The sequence below is a fragment of the Saccopteryx leptura genome, chromosome 2, assembly GCF_036850995.1.
Source record: "Saccopteryx leptura isolate mSacLep1 chromosome 2, mSacLep1_pri_phased_curated, whole genome shotgun sequence".
In the NCBI taxonomy this organism is placed as follows: domain Eukaryota; kingdom Metazoa; phylum Chordata; class Mammalia; order Chiroptera; family Emballonuridae; genus Saccopteryx; species Saccopteryx leptura.
In genome coordinates, this window is record NC_089504.1 from 365,430,414 (window position 1) to 365,449,224 (window position 18,811).

Below are 18,811 nucleotides of genomic sequence, written 5' to 3' on the forward strand. Positions count from 1 at the left end.
GCAAACACCACAAACCAGGCTTGATTTACTATTGGTTTTCTAGACCAGTGCCATCCAATAGAAATATAATGCAAGCCACACATGCAATTTTAACTCTTGAGTAGCCAGATTTAAAACAGTAACAGGAAACAGGTGACATAATTTAAATAGCATATTTTATTTAATCCAGTATGTCCAAAATATTATTTCAACACATAATCAATATAAAGTAACTAATGATATATTTTACATTTTTTTTTCCATACTAACTCTTCAAATTCTGGTGTGTCTTTTACACTTAAAGCACATCGCAGTTCAAACGAGCCACAATCTCAAGCGTTCGACAGGCACGTGTGTCCAGTGGCTGTCGTATTGGACAGCACAGGTCTAGACCCAAGAAATAGATGGAGAAGATGTCAACAATGCAGGTTAACTTTAAAAGTAGTGCTGAGGCTGGGAAATTTCAGTCCAATTAACAATTTGTTCAACGATGAGGAATCAGTAGGTCATGTGCCCAATTTAACGCCAGTACATTTCCTGGTAAAAGAGCAGTGTATGTAGTCAGCTGAACAGTGGCCTCCAAAGATATCAGATCCTAATCCCTGGAACTTACCCATTTTTGTTTTTTACATTTTACATGTTTTTTATACCTTGCAGACATAATTAAAGATCTTTAATCAGGAGATTATTTTTGATTATCCAGCTGGCTCTAAGTCCAATCACCCAAGTGTCCTAACGAGAGGGGGGCTCAAAGGGAGAGTGGTCAGCACAGAAGAGAAGGCCGAGGGGCCACAAGTCCAGGAGTGTCCGTGGCCACCAGGGGCTGTTGAAGGACCAGAGCCTCCAGGAGCTTGGCCCTGTGAACACCGAACACCGTGATTTCAGCCCCAGTAGTAGCGACGGTGGACTCCTGCCCACCAGAACTGTGATAAAATCAACCTCTGTTGTTTGTGTTAAGTCTGTGGTCATTTGTTACAGCAGCCAAAGGAAACCAATAGAGAAGACGCAACTCTTATCTGCCGTATGGTGGCTGAACTAGCAGCACCACAGGTGGGTTACAAATACAAGAAATCAGAAAAAAGAAAAAGGAAATCAACAAAAGCAGTCTATGAGAAACCACCGGCTGTACAGAATTTATAATAAAGAGCATCGTATATTTTATTTGTAATTTATGAGCTACACATCCTTTATATTAGTACAACTTATAATAACATGTGTGTATGACATATACCAGGTCGGTCTGTATCCTCAGCATCAAGAGCCCAGAGCTTGGCACACAACAGGACACTCCAATAGTTTCTGAACGAACATGACCTTGGACTCCAGTCTCTCCCACCACAAAACAGAGCTGGAGGAATGGGGTGGGCCCCCCAGGTGCCAGATGTTGTTAGAGCACCCCTGTGCCAGACTGGTTGGGGGCAGAGACTGATGGCAGTCAGGTTTGGGATCTCCCATTTCCTTACGCCCTCTACAGGCCTGAGGTCTACTTAAAGGATTCTCACATTCCATGAGATGGGGTGCCAAGATGCCAAGGAGCTGCCGACAGGTACACAGACTGAGGCCAAGGGCACAGCAGGACCTGCTGGGACTGGACCCCGTTTCTCTAGCTTCTCCTGTCTCTCCATCCTACAGGGTGAAGGGGCTCTTTCACCCAGGGATTAGGAAGAACTAGGCTCTGGCTTTGCACAGCAACAGAAGAGAATCCCTCTTAGCTCTCCAGCTCTCCATGGGAGCCCCCATCCCGTGCTCCTAGTCAGGGGCCCAGGCAGAGAGCGGGGGTGCCCACCTTGACCACGTACAGTCTGGACGATCTCTGGCAAGTCACCTTCCTCCTCAGCTCCAATGTCTCCTCCTCTCTGGGGCACCCAGGGCCCGTCTGCAGCCAGCTGGCCAGATCTGCCACCGACTTGCGGGACTGAGCCCTCGCAGGACACCTGTCCCATCTGGACTCTCCTCTCTGTTAAATGGGCAGTTAAGTGGCCTTGCCAGGTTTCCACAGCAAGAATTTGGGCAAGCAGACTGGGTCTGGGCATTGGAAGCAAACGAGGGAGATTCCAGACCAAAGCCCTTCCCCAGCACCTGGGCGCCAGGTCTGGGGTCTGGAGGTGCTCAAGCGCTCAGGGCCCGATCCCACTCCACCCCAGAACGTCTGCCTCATGCCTGCATCCATATGCCACAACTCTACTGAGCACATTTTGAAAGCAAGGACCAGAATAGCTCTGCTCACTCCTGGGGCCACAGTGCGAGCTTGGCCAGAATATAAGAACACTAGAGCTTGTTTAATGAGCAAATCCACTGGCACTATCTTCTGCGAAGACCAGGCTCTCCCCGCCGCCTCTGCCCATGGTCCTCCTTACTAGCACACAGCCTGTCTGATCATCCCCAGGAAGAGGGGGTTCTAGAACTCGGCCACATATGACCTTGGCTCCTGGGCCCACAGCACCCTGGGCACCTGGGCACACCATTTACAAAACCCACCCTCCCGGGAGCGGGAGGAAAGGCGGGAGGCAAGTCCTTCCGTCCTCAGCCCCGTGGCAGCGACTGGTGGTCTCCTCTGCAGCCCTGGTGGGCGTTGAGCGCTGCCTATCACCAAACCCCAGCTCATAGCTTAAGAGAAAATGAAAGGATTAAGGAGGCAGCAAAGGCAAGCCCTCTCTTCATGACAGCATCAGACAACTGTTTCAAAATATATTAGATTTGGTTTTTATTGTAGAGCACATGTATCAAGGGCAAAGTGCTGCACACACAACTACAAATCATTTTTGGGGGAAAAAGCAGTAAAAACAAACAAACAAAAAAACCCTGCAACTGCTTTAAGTTACGCAGTTCCACCTTGAGGAATCCACACTGGCAAAGGAGCTGTGGCCCCTGGGAGAAGCTTCTTGACAGTGGCTGCCCAGATTTCTGCAGCCTCAGGCCAGCCTCTAGAAAACAAGGTCCCCCTGGGGTGGGGGCCACCGGGGGACTGGGCAGGCCTCCGCGCTCAGCAAGCCTGGTCTTGGCCCTGGCCAGCAAGGAGGCACATATTTCTAATGAACCTAGACCAGCAAGACCTTGTAGCCCTAGAAAATCTCAGTAAGTGGGAACTGCCAAACACTACTTTTTTCCTTTTATCACTAGTTTGTAAAAGCCCCCCCCCAGGCTCCCACACCCCGAGGCAGAAGAGTCACCAGTCCCGTCATAGGCCTGGGCTCTGGCCCTGGATGCTTGCTGCAGGCAGACCGAGGGGGCAGGCACCTTTTTATAGGAACGACATGGGGAGACGGCCCAACTGGCCAACGGAGAAGAAAAGAAAGGGAAGACGAGACCAAAGGAAAATAAAAACTCAAAACAAAAACCCTACTACACACAACAATCTTCCATACCCCAACACTAGACTTGGAAGGACAGCAGTCCCTCCAGCTAGAAGCCACCCCTAACACTGCCCCGACACGGCAGGCCTAACTGCTCCGTACAATCACATACGTGTGCTGAAAAGGAGCAGCCAGCACAGAGGTCAGAACCGCTGCAGCCGGGACCCGTGGGCAGCACTGGCCCACAGGCACGGAGGAAGTCCCGGGCTTGGCCAATAGCTCTGGGATACAGGGGCTGTGACTAAGCCCTGCCCGGCCACCCTGCATGACCGTGGCAGAGAAAGAGGGTGTGTGAGGGTTTCTAGAGTCTGAGGACAGGTAACTGGGGAGGACAGCAGGACCCCTGTGGAGCTAGCAAGGCCCAGGAGACCTCAACCCAGCTTAGACGAGGGGGTCTGAGGCAGGTAGGGGGAAGGACTGAACTTCATTACAATTCTGAGTAGATTTACATTGGAAACAAAACAATTTCCTTAACCAAAATGTTGTGTTACTTTGAAATGAAACCAGCTGGACACAGCCCCACTTGACGACAGGTGCCCACGTGCCTCCACTGGCCACTCCGTCAGCCTTTCCACACAGGAGGAAAACCAAGAACCCACTTCGTTCTTCAGCCTTAACAGGCAACAAACCAAGGGAAAAAATAAAAGGGTCAAAAAAAAAAAACCCCCTCACAAAAAATACAGAAATAAAACCCCTCAAAACGAAACAGAAACGGGGTGGCTCCGAGGAGAACCAGAGTCCCGAGGAGGCGGCCTCAGTGCCTCCGCATCTTCACCTTGCGGGTGGGGCTGCCCGCCTCCGAGCAGTCCTCCGCGGGCTCGTAGGACTTGCGCCAGTAGTTCTCCGAGCTGAGGCTCCCCCTGCGCCGGTGCGTGGGCAGCAGCACAGAGCGGCGGTTCTCCTCCTTGTCCATCTCCAGGATCCTGGGCCTGCGCGGGGGCGGAGTGGGAGTAGTTACTGGGAGGCGGGGCCAAGGGGCAGGGTCTCCCACCTGTGCCCACGCCCTGAACCTCAGCTGCAGGGCTGCTCACACTCCAGCGTGGTGGTTCTCCCCAAGAGGTGGCACTGGCACAAGCAATGGCACTGTCGTCCCTGCCCACTAACTACTAGTAGGCACTACTAGTCTCTGACACACTTCTCTGGGGTCTGTTTGGCTCCAAGTCTGGTCCCAGGGCACTGCCAAGGCCACCAGATAGAAAGAGACATTCCCTATCACAGCCTAACATCCTGCCCAGTTCCGCCACCTCCCTCTACTTCTCTTCCTTTTTTTTTCCTTCTTAAGGGAGAGGAGGGGAGACAGAGAGACAGAGACAGACTCCCACATGCATCCCAACTGAGAGTCACCCAGCAAGCCCCCTACTGGTGATGCTCTGCCCAATTATCGCCATTGCTTAGCAACTAAGCTATTTTTAGTGCCTGAGGCAGAGGTTCCCCAGAGCCATCCTCACAGTGCCCAGGGACAACTCACTCAAACCAATTGAGCTATGGCTGCAGGAGGGGAAGAGAGAGAGAGAGAGAGGGAGAGAGAGAGAAGCGAGAGGGAGAGGGAGAGGGGTGGAGAAGCGGATGGTCACTTCTCCTAAGCACCCTGACCAGGGATTGAACCTGGGACTTCCACAGGCCGGGCTGACAGTCTACCACTGAGCTAACTGGTCAGGGCTCCCTTTACTTCTCAATCCCCCTCACTGCTCTCACCTCCTCTCTCTGCCCACCCACCCCACTAGTCCCTGAAACCACCCAGCCCTTCCTACCTCCATGTTTCAGCCCCCACAGCACCTGCTGCCCAGACGGCTCTCCTCACCACAGGTCTTTCTCATCTTTCTGGTCGTAGCATAAACAGTAAGTACTTCCTTAGAAACCTCCCCCAATCCTTCTGAAACAGGTCCCTAAGCTGCTATTTCCCAAGTCCCAAGCTTCCCTCCTAACACATAAGTGTAACGGAGAGAGTATCGGGTGGACTGAGAAGGGGAAACCACAGGCAGGCCACGAAGCATTCCCACGTGTCAGTCTCAACCCAACCCCTCTGGGAATACAGGCACTCAGTCAGGGGTGAAGTGGGAATGTCACCAGTGCTACCAACCCAGGGGGCTAGACATAAAGCTTTAAAGGGTGGGCAATGCCTGAATCCTAGCACCTATCCTAGCTTCTCTACCATCTCACCCTGCAGCTAGGCCATCGGGCTGCTTTGCTAGCCTTTGCGGAAGGTCCTAAGCTGAGTACCTGTGAGCAGCATCAGGGTCTGCCTTGCGGTGGGACCGCTTGGGTTTCAGAGCAGGGTCCCTGTTGTTTCCCGACAAGCGATCTGAAGCATAGCTGGGCGGTAGCACGGAGCTGCTCAGGGACTTTGTCTCCAACCGGGGTGCGTCTAGTCTAGTCCTGCAAAAGAAACACGCGAGGGATCAGCAGTGGGCCTCCGGTGCGGGTGGATCCCATCAGACCCCTCTCTCCAGGCAGGGAGAGTGGGGAAGGCCAGCTCTGCTCTGTGCCTTAACCTCCTGCGGTTCAACGAGGGCAGGGATGGGCAATCTTCTGAGCTTGGTGTGTCAAAATTCGCCAAAAAACCGAGCATAACTCGGGTGGTGTGTCACTTCGAGAAAAAAACCATAATTTCGCGATATTTATAGTTAAATAACAAAAATGCATAATTGTAATATGTAACTGTATTTAATAAGCCAAAAACTAATTATTTAACTTACCTGCTTAGTGACTTAGTGAAATCTCAGTCAGTTTCTTTTGTTGGTCTTGATATTATTTAACTTGTGTGGGGTGCCGTGAACTAAGATGAGTGAGGGGGAGGGGAAATTCTTTAACTAACCTGCCTGTTAGTGACTTTTTTGTTGCTGAATTTCATTGGCTGAATCTTCAATTGAAGGTTGGTATTTGTACATTTCAAGCCCAAGCAAGCGCTACTAACTTCATCTGTCAATCTGTTTCTTTTGTTGGTTTTGTTATTATTTAATGCTGAGAACGAGGTCTCACAAAAGTACGTAGAGGGAAAAATTGTGAGTAAAGTCATTGCTATATTTTTCAGGGTGGTAAAAGTGTCTGGTAATCGGTTCCAGGCACTCCAAATTTCCTGTTCGTAGTGGCACTCCTCTTGATTCTCCAAACGGCACCGTTCCAGATTCTCAAGTTTTGACCTCAAGTCGACAGACACCTGAGCCCAGATGCTGTCTTGAAATTCTACAAGTTGCATCTTATGTAAATTAAGACGGCTGCTGCTATTTCTAATGGCGGGAAACGGCACCCATAGCACAGGCCCTCGCCTCTCCCAGCCTCCCCCTCACTTATCTCAGTAATGATGGTCAATTAGAAATCCACAACACCCCAGAACAGTGGATTGGATGATGGTTGCTGTGGTTATGTGGTTGCTGGTAATGGCGATCACAGGGCCCCCAGAGATGCGTCCCCCATGGCATTCCGCTGCTCCCTGCTCCACTGGCCGGAAGTGAGGTCAGAGATCCCCTGACGGCCTAACCGGAAGTCCCAGAACTAGACGCTCTGTGCCGGAGTTCTGTTGTTTTGGCTTACAGACCTCCGGCACAGAGTGTCTACACTACAGCAAATGTTTTATCCTCAGCTACTGCACCTGGCCGTGCAGGAGCTGAGGATGAAATGTCCTTCTCGGCATGAGGCCCCATACTTCTCTGGTATGCGGCCGCGTGTCATCAAAAATGGCTACGCGTGTCAGTGCTGACACACGTGTCATAGGTTTGCCATCACGGAACTAGGGTTTGGTCTGGCTGACTTCCAGAGATGCATCGTCTCAAGCTCAGGCTTAAGAGCAGGGAATGAAAACACTCTGCATGGCAACTTCCATGCTAGGAATATGCTGCCCAGGGGAAAGAACCCAGGGGACTCCCAGCTGGACAAGGCACCTCAGGCCCACTTCCACCTGTAAGGACTGAGGGCCTCCACTCTGGGCACCCCAACCTCAGGGGAGCAGGTCCTAACAGCAAGAGAAGAGGCAGCATTAGTCATCATCCCTCTCTGAGCCTCAACTGCCCCATCTGAGCAAAGGAGGAACAAACAGGACCAGCTCTAAAGCCTCTTTTAGTTCTGAGGGTCCAGAAACCCAAGACCAGTCGTCTCCCTCAAGGCTGGGACTCTAGAGGAGCACCAGGAAGAGGGGGTGCGAACATGAAGGCGGAGATCAGAACCACCTGGGCCCAGGAGCCCTCTTCTGTGCCAGGCCAACCTCACACGCCCGCAGTGAGAGGTCCACAGGGCAGAGGTCAGACCAAATGAGACATCAGCCACTCAGCTTGACTTGGAGGATTTTACTCCAAAGGTCTGCAGCCTCACGGAAGACCCTCTGGCACCACAAAGCTAAGTCCTACACTAAGATTCCACAGGTGCCAGGGAGGACACACTCAGGGCAGAGAAGTCCCTGCAGGCCAAAAGCCCGGGTGGGCAGGCCTAGCACCCTGACGTTGTTTCCTTGGGTTAGTGACTGGTGGCAAGAGGACAGCAGCCACCAAGAGGACAGGGACCTTCCCATGGGCAGGGCTGGAAAACATCAGCACACCTGCCACGCAGGCACAGCTGCCAGAGGCCAAGCCCTGGTGTGGCCCCGCCCTTCTGAAGCCATTTACTACTCGAGTGGCCTGCCCGGGCGGCCAGGGGGCAGCAGTGGTGGCCCCTCACTATGGGTCTAGGACCGCTGGGGAGCTGGGGGGAAAGGTACAGCCAGCTGAGATTGGATGACAGGCCAGGGACATGGGCTGGCCCTGCTGCCACCCAGCCGCCTGAATGAGGGATGGGTGTTCCTCTCCCCACATGACAACTTTGCTGCTACCAAGGGGCGGCCCTCAAAGAAGGGATGATCAGAGGGCCCTACCAGAAGTCCAGACATCTCTAACCCTGCTTTGGGGACAGTATAAGCTCCGGGGCCCTAAAGAGCTTCTGACACATCCCCTGGGGCTGTTACAATTCCTCCCAGAAAGGCTGGAGAAGCTCCTGCCCTCCCTCCACTTCTAAAAAGCCACAGAGTGCAGGAAGCCAGGCTAGAGCCTGATACCCAGCCCAGAGCCCGCCAGCAGCTCAACTTCAGAGCACACCCCTCCTACAAGGCAGCCACCTCCCAGAGCGCGGGCCAGGCCTCTCACGGTTCAGTGTACAGAGCCACAAATTTGGAGCAGAGCAGCCCCATTCTCACAGTAAGGTCTGGGCTTCCTCAGGTGGCAGCAGGAACGAGGACCCGTTACAGATGAGTCAGCATCCACAGGCCATAGCAAAGGAACCGTAGGCACTTGAGGTGAGGGTTAACCAGGCAGACTAGCTCACCCTGAAAGGTCACCCAGGATGTCAGGACAGCCCGGGACAGAGCAGGGCCTGGGCCCTGGGACAGGGGAAGTTGGAACAAAGGGATGATGACAGAATTAACATATGACATTACCATGTCACCTGAGGGGACAGGAGGGAGCTGACCTGCCCCACTCCTGTTCCTTTATCACTCATGGAGTCCTCCAGAGATGGTGGTGGGAGGATTATACCCACTGTGGGGGTGAGAACCACTGTCATGTTGGAGACAAAGTCACTTGCCTAAGGTACACGGTTACAATTCCACTACAACCCTAGAGCCCAGGTGGGCTCGCTTCACTGCAGGACAGAGCTGTGCAGACAGACCACCACTGCTGGGAGGTGCGCTTTCGGCCCTGCTGCCAACCATTCCCCCAACGTCTGGCTCGACCCACACCAAACACCCTGTGCTATAAAGCCTGGCTATCCCACGGGAGGCAATAAGCAGTGCAGTGGGTGTATCTGTGCACCCCCTTGTCCACTGAGTCACCTGGGCCCCAGTCCTAAGCTGCAGCACCCCTAGGTACCAGACTCCACAAAGCCCAGATCTGTACCAGTCTCTCCTACAATAGTACCCACTCCCTCAAGGCACCTGCCGGCCCCCATGTCTTCCACCAGCCTCCCCTCCAACCCCGCCCTGCTCCCAGCAGGGAAGTTCAGAGACGGGTGTGGAACCATGCTATCGTCAGAAGAGCCTAAAGGGCACGAGTGTCACCCAGTGAGGACACCCCAAGCACACAGTCCTGGGTTCCCGCAGACCTCCTCCCAAACACAGCCTGGAGGAGACCCAGGCCCCGCGGGGAGCCTTTCCCAATCGCTCGCCTGTACATGACAGGTTCCCAGGGGTCCCCGCCGAGTCAGGCCTGTGAAGTCCAGATATCACCCTCCAGGAACTGGCCGGCCAGCACCAAGTTGCTCTCACTCACCTGGGCCACTGAACAGCCCCTATTGTCCCTGTCCTCCCGCTCACACTATGCGCTGACGGCCTAGCCTTCCCCAGCCCCTCATCTGACCCAGGAAGATCAGAGGGGAGGGCTGGTAAGGAAGGGGTTAGACTTGGGGGGGACGGCGAACACACAAGATGGTCTACAGAGGTGTGTTGTAGAGCTGGGCACCTGAAACCTGTAAAATTATGTTAACCAGTGTCACCACAATACATTCAATAAAAAAAGAGGTGGGGGCTAGGAGAAGCACTCTCAAGTTTTACCATGCCCTGCCCCACCATGCTCCAACTTCCAAGTGAGAACAAGACTTGGGTAACTGACTGTACTCAGCCAGGAGGGGGCAGAGCCAGGCCAGGAACCCAAACCAGCCACACCCCCTGGGGGTCCACACTGCCCCCTTATTCCCTGGACTGGCTGTGAACGCAACAGGCTGGTCAGGCCGCCAAGTGGGTAGGGGTACACGTGCAGACATACTCACTGGACCGGGCAAGGAGGGAGGGCTAACCCTTGGCTTCGGGGACAAGAATCGTGAAGACAGAGTGACAGCAGGGTTTCGATGGGGTGATGTCTCCGGACCGGCCAGGGTCAGGGACTCAAGAGCTGTCCATTCACTCCTTCCTTCTGAGGGACGACGGCCAGAGCACACTGTCCATTCTCACCTCACTGCCTCACTCCAGAGCTGCTCTGCTTTCAGGGCCTCCCCTATCCAAGGCCCCTTGGCCTGAATGACCAAACAAGCCATTTACCTCAGCCTCCTGCAAACCGTTTCTCCCGTGCACGTCCCTGCCCCACTGCTCACGTGTCAGGGGCTCCCCAGTGCCCCCCAGGTTTCTCCGCACGGCACAAAGCCTCTTCTGACTATCAGACTGGGTCAACGCTCCACCCACCTCTACTTGGTTCCCAAGTGCACGGCCTCAGTCCCCAGACGGCAGACCTCTGCAAAGAGCATCTGCTCGAACCGTCTTTGCCCCTAAGCTCGTCTGGGCCTGCCTGAAGCCCACACAGCCCGCCCACCTTCGGGGAGCACAGCTCAGGGAAGCCTTCCTTGGCCAGTCCCTGCTGAGGCGCTAAATGTCAGCCTCTCCCCCAAGAACAAAGGGAATAAGGGGAGGCCACACTCCTGGCCCCAACACAGAGCCTTGGCCAACACTCGGCAGATGAAATCTCCAGCTGCTTTCTCCAGCTTCAGCCTCCTGAGCTGAGGACCACTTGACCAGAAGCACATGTACGCTGCCCGGAGCCTCTTCACAGGGTAACTGCAGAGGCCAACCGTGCAGGAACCAAGTCACAGAAGCAGACCCGGTGAAGCCCCCGGGGCTTCCTGAAGACCGGGTCCTGGGGGCCCTGGCCACCAACGGGAAGGCTCGAGGGCCCAGACGCTCTCCTGATGATCAGTGCTGATCCAAGGCCTCCTTCCCCCGTCACTCAACTGCGGGATCCTCTATGCCAGTGGTTTTCAACCTTTATACGCTTAAGGACCAGTAAAAATAGGAGGATTATTTCAGGGACTGCTAAGGCACAGATCACCGTGAGCATAAGCGAATTCGACTAGTCTATAATCTTCATGCAGCAAGGTGGTTAACTCTTTTGCAGACTGGCACAAAATTTCGGGCCAACCTGTCTGCAGGCCTGTGGTTGAAAAACATTGCTAAAATAAAATAAAAAAATAAAAACCCACTGCTCCACACTTCCTGCCTTCCAGCCTCTGTGCTGACCCTTTCTGCCCGGCAAGCAGTGTCGCCCACAGGGGGCCAGACCTATCAAGCCTAACTGTTATTTTATTTTATTTTTAATTTGAGAGTACATTTATTTAAGCTGAGGACAATGAAACAAAGGAGGACTTAGGGCAGAAGAAGCGACAGGAAAGAGGGAGTCATGGTGGGGCTGTTGTCAGCTCACTGGAAAATCAGAGAAGAGGGGGCCTCGGGGACAGCTTGGCCCGGACGAGCTGCCACTGCCCACTGCCCACTGCCTCCCTGGATGCAAGTGTCATGGTGACCTTCAGAGTTCAGGAGACACACACCGAAGAGGGCAGGCGTGAGCATGCTCCCGAGAGCACGCACTACCAAGCCTACTTTACACACCTGTCAACCCCGCCACGCTGGACTGTTCTGCTGTTTTTCCCTGAGCCCCGGGGAGCACACCGCACATCTGGGACAGCGCTCCTCCTGCTTGTGCTGCGTGGCATCCAACATGCCACCCATCACACACCAAACACCAAGTTTCCTGCATGTCTGCCTCGGGTGGACACTTCACGTTTCCAGGTCAGGAATTCCGGCTCAAAGATCACTCCAAACTAGCTAGAGCACCTGAGCCCTTTTCCCGAGCTCACACTCTATGCTGAGGATCAGTGGGCAGCCCGCACTCTGCCTGGTGCCTAGCACCTAGTAGTGAGTGTCTGGCACGAGGCGGTTCACAAGGTCCTTCAGAAGGCTGCACACCAGGGAATCTGGAAAAACGGACCACCACCACCACCTGCCCTGATGAATTACTACACCCCAGAAGTTGGCGAGCCTCTTCATTCTCTGACCAGTAATTTAAGACTTTAACTACAACTTCAAAAAGGTTAGGTCCACCCCCTGCCCAGAGTACCAATGACTGACAAGGGTACATGTAGGGCAGCTTGCCCTTGGCAGACTGGGAAACAGTGACATTCAGGGAAGCGGAGGGACGTGAGGAGCTGACCGCTGGCAGCCCTGCCTCACACCACTCTGCAGAGTAGCCCCTTGCCACTTAAAATACTCACCACTCAGCTTGCTACCTTACTTGCATAGCAGAGGCAAGAACACCCTTCTGTGAGTTTGTCAAACTCGTAGCAAGTAGCTGGGTGGCACACTGAGGCAGAAGCAGGACTTGGGGTGTGGCACTGTGCCCCTCAAGACCACAAGACCCAGTACCAGCAGAGCCAGGTTCCGGGCCTCACTCAGCCATTTACTGGCACAGCCCCCCAATTTAACACTAAGCGGCACCCCAAGGATTCCACTCTTACAGGTGGTCTCGGGTCACTTGCCGTCTCCTAGTCCTCTCCGTGAGAAACACAGCGCCATGTGCATAACTCACCCACCCACATTCAAAGGAGCCGGGGCCTGGCCAACTGGCTCAGTGGGCAGAACATCGGCCCAGCGCGGGGACGTATATCCCAGGTTCGATTCCCGGTCAGGGCACACAGGAGAAGTGACCATCTGCTTCTCTTCCCCTCCTGCTTCCCTTCTTTCCCTCTTCTCCTCTCGCAGCCAGTGGCTACAGTGGTTCGAGTGCTGGCCCCAGGCACTGAGGATAGCTCGGCTGGTCCAAGCACTGGCCTAAGTGGCTCAAGATACCTTGGTTGATTCGAGCATCGGCCCCAGACAGGGGTTGCTGGGTGGATCCTGGTCTGGGTGCATGCAGGGAGTCTATCTATCTCCCCTACTCTCACTAAAAAAAAAAAAAGCTGCACTTTGCTGACCCAGAAGAGAAGGCACTGGGCAGCCACACCCCTTTCCCCGCAATGAGGCCCCCTTAGAAAGGCGTCCCAGATGACCTTAGCCAGTGACAGGGCCCCGGGGCCCTCTCCCAGCAGCCTATGAAATCTTTTTCTTTTTTTGAACTTAAGCAAAGACAGACCGGCTCTACCCCTCTGTCTACGAGTAGGGCCAGGCTCAATGCCCAAATACTACCCATCTGACTGACTTCACAAGACATCAAGGCAGCCAGGTACCACAAAGGCCATGTTCCTGATACCTGAGCAGTGCCTGGGCCAAGATGCTCCCCTTTCATCTGCCACCAGCTTGTCCTTTTCTAAGACGAGCCCCTGTGGCTACTCTGCAGCTGCCTGCCTCTCTTCAGCCTGAACTGTCCTCCTCTGGGCAGGCCTCACGAGGAGCCTCATATGGGTAAGGATCGTCCTGCCCCAAACGAACACAGAGTTGGCACAGATTTGGAAATGTACCATGCAGGCATGTCGGCTGTGACAGTTTAAACGGGGAAGGGGTATCCATAGGTACATGTACGATGCTCCCAGAATGTCCAAACAGCTAACACCTAAGGCTTGCAGGATGACTAGGTCAGCCACCTTCCAGTGTGTGAATGGGATCACCTGGGGGGTGGGGGGCAGAGGTGACGTGTTAGACAGGAAAGCACTCCCAACAGGTCACACTGTTGCCAGAGCCTAGGATGCAAGAACGAGGACCATACTAGGAGCTGCAGGGACCTGAACATAAGTGAGGAGTGGAAGACATCAGGTTGGATGGACAGGCAAAGCCCAACAAAGAGCCTGGATTTTACTCTGCAGACCACAGACAGGCCTGTGCAGCAGCTGCCTGGGGGAGCAGGGAGCACCCTCCCACGCCTCTTCAGCCCTCACACCGAGCCCTGTGTCTGCCCTCCAGTCTAGTCCCTGGATGACTCCTGGGACCAGTCAAGTCAGGTCAAAGAGCCTCGGGCACCCATTTTAGCCATTTTCTGAGGTCAGACCACTGTCAGGGACCCCGCTGGCTAAACAGCTGATTGGAGGAACTGTTTAACAGAGGAGACAACTGGCTACAACAAGGACCACCCAACCCAGCCGTGCAGGGCAGCCAGGCAGGAGAGCCACCACTCAGGGGGGAGGAGGCAGCTGCCGCTCTCGCTGTGGCCACCTCCCACGCACCACCAGTGACGATGTCTCTGAGACAAGCTAGGATGCAAAGGTTGAAAGGAGCACCAGAGAAGTTGCTGCTCTCGTTCTCCGTCACCCCAGGAGCTCCTCTCCAGTTCCTGGCCTGGGCGGACCGCCTGGCCCTGTCTGCAGCTGGAGATGCCAGGCACAGACTGAGAAGGAAGGACTGGGAGAGGCCAGGCAGCACCTACACTCTGGGCTCCATCCTTCTAGGTCCTGGGTTTTGGCGTGTGCTGGGAACCATAGGAAAAGAAAGTGGAAAGGCAGATAAAAATCCTTCATTTGATGAATTCTGAGAATATCCTTTGGCTGGAGGGTGCCAGCTGCCAAGCGGACCCGTGTCTGGAGCTCCCAGTATGCCCAGTGTCCTGCCTGCATCTCTGATCTAAATCGTCTCCCTTCTACAGAGGACAGAGAAGCAGAGCTCTGACCCAGTGAGGTGGCAGCTGCACCACAACTCCACCATCATGTTCTCTGGATCTCCACATTCAAAGGACAGGAGACTGAAGTTACCAAAAATGCCAAGTCAGAAAATAAGGAACTACTTCAAGAGAGTTCCTAATGGCCAAACCTGCAACAAACTGAGCATAAAATAAATACCTACGAGTCCATGATGTAAGTAAATGATTGAGTAAAGAAATAAACAAATGGGGGAGAAGAAACAATTCCTGTGCAGAATTTCAAATAATTTGTGTGGCTACTCCCCCTTAAAAGAAGAGGCGCTGGCCCTGGCTGGTTGGCTCAGCGGTAGAGCGTCGGCCTGGCGTGCGGGGGACCTGGGTTTGATTCCCGGCCAGGGCACATAGGAGAAGCGCCCATGCCCATTTGCTTCTCCACCCCCCTCCTCCTTCCTCTCTGTCTTTCTCTTCCCCTCCCGCAGCCGAGGCTCCATTGGAGCAAAGATGGCCCGGGCGCTGGGGATGGCTCCTTGGCCTCTGCCCCAGGTGCTAGAGTGGCTCTGGTCGCGGCAGAGCATCGCCCCCTGGTGGGCAGAGCATAGCCCCTGGTGGGTGTGCCGGGTGGATCCCGGTCGGGCGCATGTGGGAGTCTGTCTGACTGTCTCTCCGTTTCCAGCTTCAGAAAAATACAAAAAAAAAAAAAAAAGAAGAGGCGCTAACTACCCACTCCCTACATGTGGGCTGAACATAGTGACTTCCCTCCTAAGGGGACAGTGCGGACAAAGGGAGAACAGTTTAACCTTAGGACGCTAAAATCTGCTGAACACCACTTCACTCAAGCAATCAAGGTCAACATCAACAGGGATAAGTCCTGGGCCATGGACATGACACCGAGCGGAATAGGGCCTTACAGCCCTGTGGTCTTCCTCCCCCAAACCTGTAACCCAGTCTAACCATGAGAAAATCCCAACTGAGATGATGTGTGAAACACCTGACCAGTCCATGTCACCATGAGTAACACAAGTCTGAGGAATAGTCACCACCAAGGAGACTGAGCGGACATGACAACGAAATGTAAGGTGGAACCCTAGAACAAAAAAAGTACATTAGGAAAAAACTAAGGAAATATGAATAAAGTATGGACATTAATAATCATAAGTCAATATTGATTTCTTGATTGTAATAAAGATACCTTACCAATACAAGATGTTAATAATAGTGGACATGCTGTGTAGGGTACACGGAACCCCTCAGTACTATCCTCGCCATTTTCTGTCATCTAAACTGTTCTAAAAAATAAGGTTTACCTAAATTTTAAAAAAAAAAAAAAAAGGACAGCAAGCTATAGAACATCCCACTCCAGCCTGGTCTCCACACTGGTCCTGCTCCCTGAGGTCTCACTGGCCTGGCAATGGCCCAGCCTCTCAACACCCCATTCTAAAGGCAGCCTGATCTTGATCCAGTGTCTGCGTGGCTCAGTCCATTCACCCCATGAGCAGAGAGAAAGAAGTGCTGGTGAGGCGGGTTTTGGCAGAGCTGGTCAGTAGCCCTGACTCCCTGGCCAGAAATGAGGGACAGCCACAAATGGCGCACCTGCTGGGCACTGCACCCTGACTCCTACCTCTGCCTCCTTTGTCCCTCCCTGCCCCTCCCCCAAGTGAGAACCCAGGCATTTTTAAAGTAGGCTAAGGCACAGTCTAAACACAATCAGCAAAGATACATGGGACAAATCAGAACCAAGGAGGTGGGGGAAGACACGGGGCAACTCTAGAAAGGGGTTCCCCAGATCTTAAGACTGCTCCCATAAACACTGGGAGCATGTATTCTGCTCAGTCCTAAGCTCTCTAGTTAAACAGCTACAGAACTTAATTTTCTTTCTTTCTTTTTTAGAGAGGCAGAGAGAGAGAGACAGTCAGGAACGTCGAGCTGCCCCTGTGTGTGCCCTGACCAGGGACTGAACCTGGCAACCTCCACACTCTGGGACAACGTTCCAACCGACAGAGCTATTCGGCCAGGGACTCACTTTCTTTTTTGAGACAGACGGAAGGGGGGGCGGGAGAAGGGAAAGAGGGGACGGGCAGCATTCATCTGTTGTTCCCCTCAGTTGCAATTCAGTGGTGGCTTCCTACATGTGCCCTGACCGGGGATCAAACCCACAACCTTGTTGTTTAGGAATAACAGTCTTTTTTTTTTTTTTTTTTTTTTTTTTACAGAGACAGAGAGTCAGAGAGAGGGATAGGTAGGGACAGACAGACAGAAATGGAAAGAGAGGAGAAGCATCAATTATCAGTTTTTTGTTGCGACACCTTAGTTGTTTTTTTTTTTTTTTAATTTTTATTTATTTTTTACAGAGACAGAGAGTGAGTCAGAGAAAGGGATAGACAGGGACAGACAGACAGGAATGGAGAGAGATGAGAAGCATCAATCATTAGTTTTTCATTGCGCGTTGCAACACCTTAGTTGTTCATTTATTGCTTTCTCATATGTGCCTTGACCACGGGCCTTCAGCAGACCGAGTAACCCCTTGCTGGAGCCAGCGACCTTGGGTTCAAGCTGGTGAGCTTTTTGCTCAAACCAGATGCGCCCGTGCTCAAGCGGCGACCTCGGGGTCTCGAACCTGGGTCCTCTGCATCCCAGTCCGATGCTCTATCCACTGTGCCACCACCTGGTCAGACTGGAATAAGTCTTAACTGACTGAATTAACCAGCCAGGTCTTCAATTTTTTATAAAATTTATTGGGAGTGACACTGGTTAATAAAATTATGTAGTTTCGGTACACAACTATACTACATCACCTGTACACTGCACTGTGCTCAGCACCCTAAGTCAAGCCTCCACCACCAGCACCCCCTTTTCCCTTTTCCCCCCCGCCACCCCTCCCTCTGGTAGCACCACAGCACTGTCTTTGTCTATGAGGCCGTTTGGGCTTTTCTGCTTAATCCCTTCACCTTTTTCATCCAGCCCCAAAGTCCCACCTGAGAACTTAATTTGACACCACTTCACCCTCACAGAACTCAAATACAGAAACAGGCCTCGCGCCCTCCCTCCTCTCAGGCTTCACTGGCCACGCTGCTGACACAGGGAGCCAAGGCCTGTGGGGACCCAGACCTCCCTCTTCAGACAGGCAGGCCGCCAGGGCCCGGCGCCGGGGCACTTACTTCCTGAGGATGATGACTGCTCTGCGCTCCTTGATGTCCTGAGGCCGTATGCAGTGAGTGATTTCATCAGCAGCATATCCACTGAAAATAAACAGAGCACGTCAGCATTGAGAGGAGACAACCCAAGTTCCTGGGGGGAGAAGGAGAAGAAATGTGGTCCAGGTCCCCTGGCGCCCTCTGCCGTGATCTGAGACGCTCAAGGGTCCACATGGAAAGTAAACATGTTAAGCTCCAGAACACTTCTGTCTGGAAACCAGGCAAGAAACGCCTGGGATGAGGCAAAGGAGGGCCTTCTGGCCGAAGCCAAAGCAGCAACCTCCCCGTACAGGCCAGGAGCCCCTCTTTTCAAGGGCCCCCAGGAGGGTCCACCTGTCATCACTTCGGAGGCTAGACCACCTCAGGACAGACCCTGGTGATAAGAAAAGCCTCTTCTGCCCCCTTCTCCCCTTTCTTTCCTCCACTCTCCAGCTTGCAGAGGAGGCCAGGGCAGAAGTGGACAGCGCTGCCTGCAATGTTCAGAAAGAGAATCTCATCTGTCTGCTTGAAAAGGAAGCTTCCAAAAACCTCCGTTTGGGGGAATCCAAAATCTTGAAGGCAGCCCATCACACTCAAATTTCTATCTTCCTCAAGATACACGATTTTTAAAACTGCTCCCTGACCAGTGACTGTAGTGACCATCCTCTCACAGCTAACATCCCTCCGACCTGGTCCTGTGGAAGCACACTCAGCTTGAGCCCACACACATGCCCTCACGTGGGAGCGTGGCACCCAGGACACACCCACCCACGTTCCTCCACTCAGCTGAGGCAGTTCTGTGCAGCCAGAAACACACTGGCCACAGGACTCGAGCAAGGCCAATGCCTTCTCAGCCTTCTCCTCCTGCCATGATTCCCTTGACCACCCTGGACCACAGATCTTCCTCTGCATGGCTTCTGACCGCTCCCTTCCCAAGGGCAGCTGTAAAGACATACACTTAGCCGTCAGAAACACTGCAGGCCAGGGAAGGACTCTTCAAAATGGTCAGGATGCCCAGCTGTGGGCA

General features: G+C 53.4%; 1 protein-coding gene across 1 annotated transcript in view; it reads right to left on the reverse strand.

Annotated features, from left to right (window-relative positions):
* Positions 1–138: 138 nt before the first annotated feature.
* Positions 139–18,811, reverse strand: part of ALKBH5 (alkB homolog 5, RNA demethylase) — a 28,104-nt gene continuing 9,431 nt past the window's right edge. Inside the window, exons 2-4 of the mRNA XM_066365028.1 lie at positions 17,770–17,850; positions 5,553–5,708; positions 139–4,261 (exon numbers count right to left, since the gene is read on the reverse strand). Coding sequence (XP_066221125.1) covers positions 4,087–4,261; positions 5,553–5,708; positions 17,770–17,850 — 412 coding nt within the window. The 3' untranslated portion in view covers positions 139–4,086. The remainder of the gene's footprint in view (positions 4,262–5,552; positions 5,709–17,769; positions 17,851–18,811) is intronic.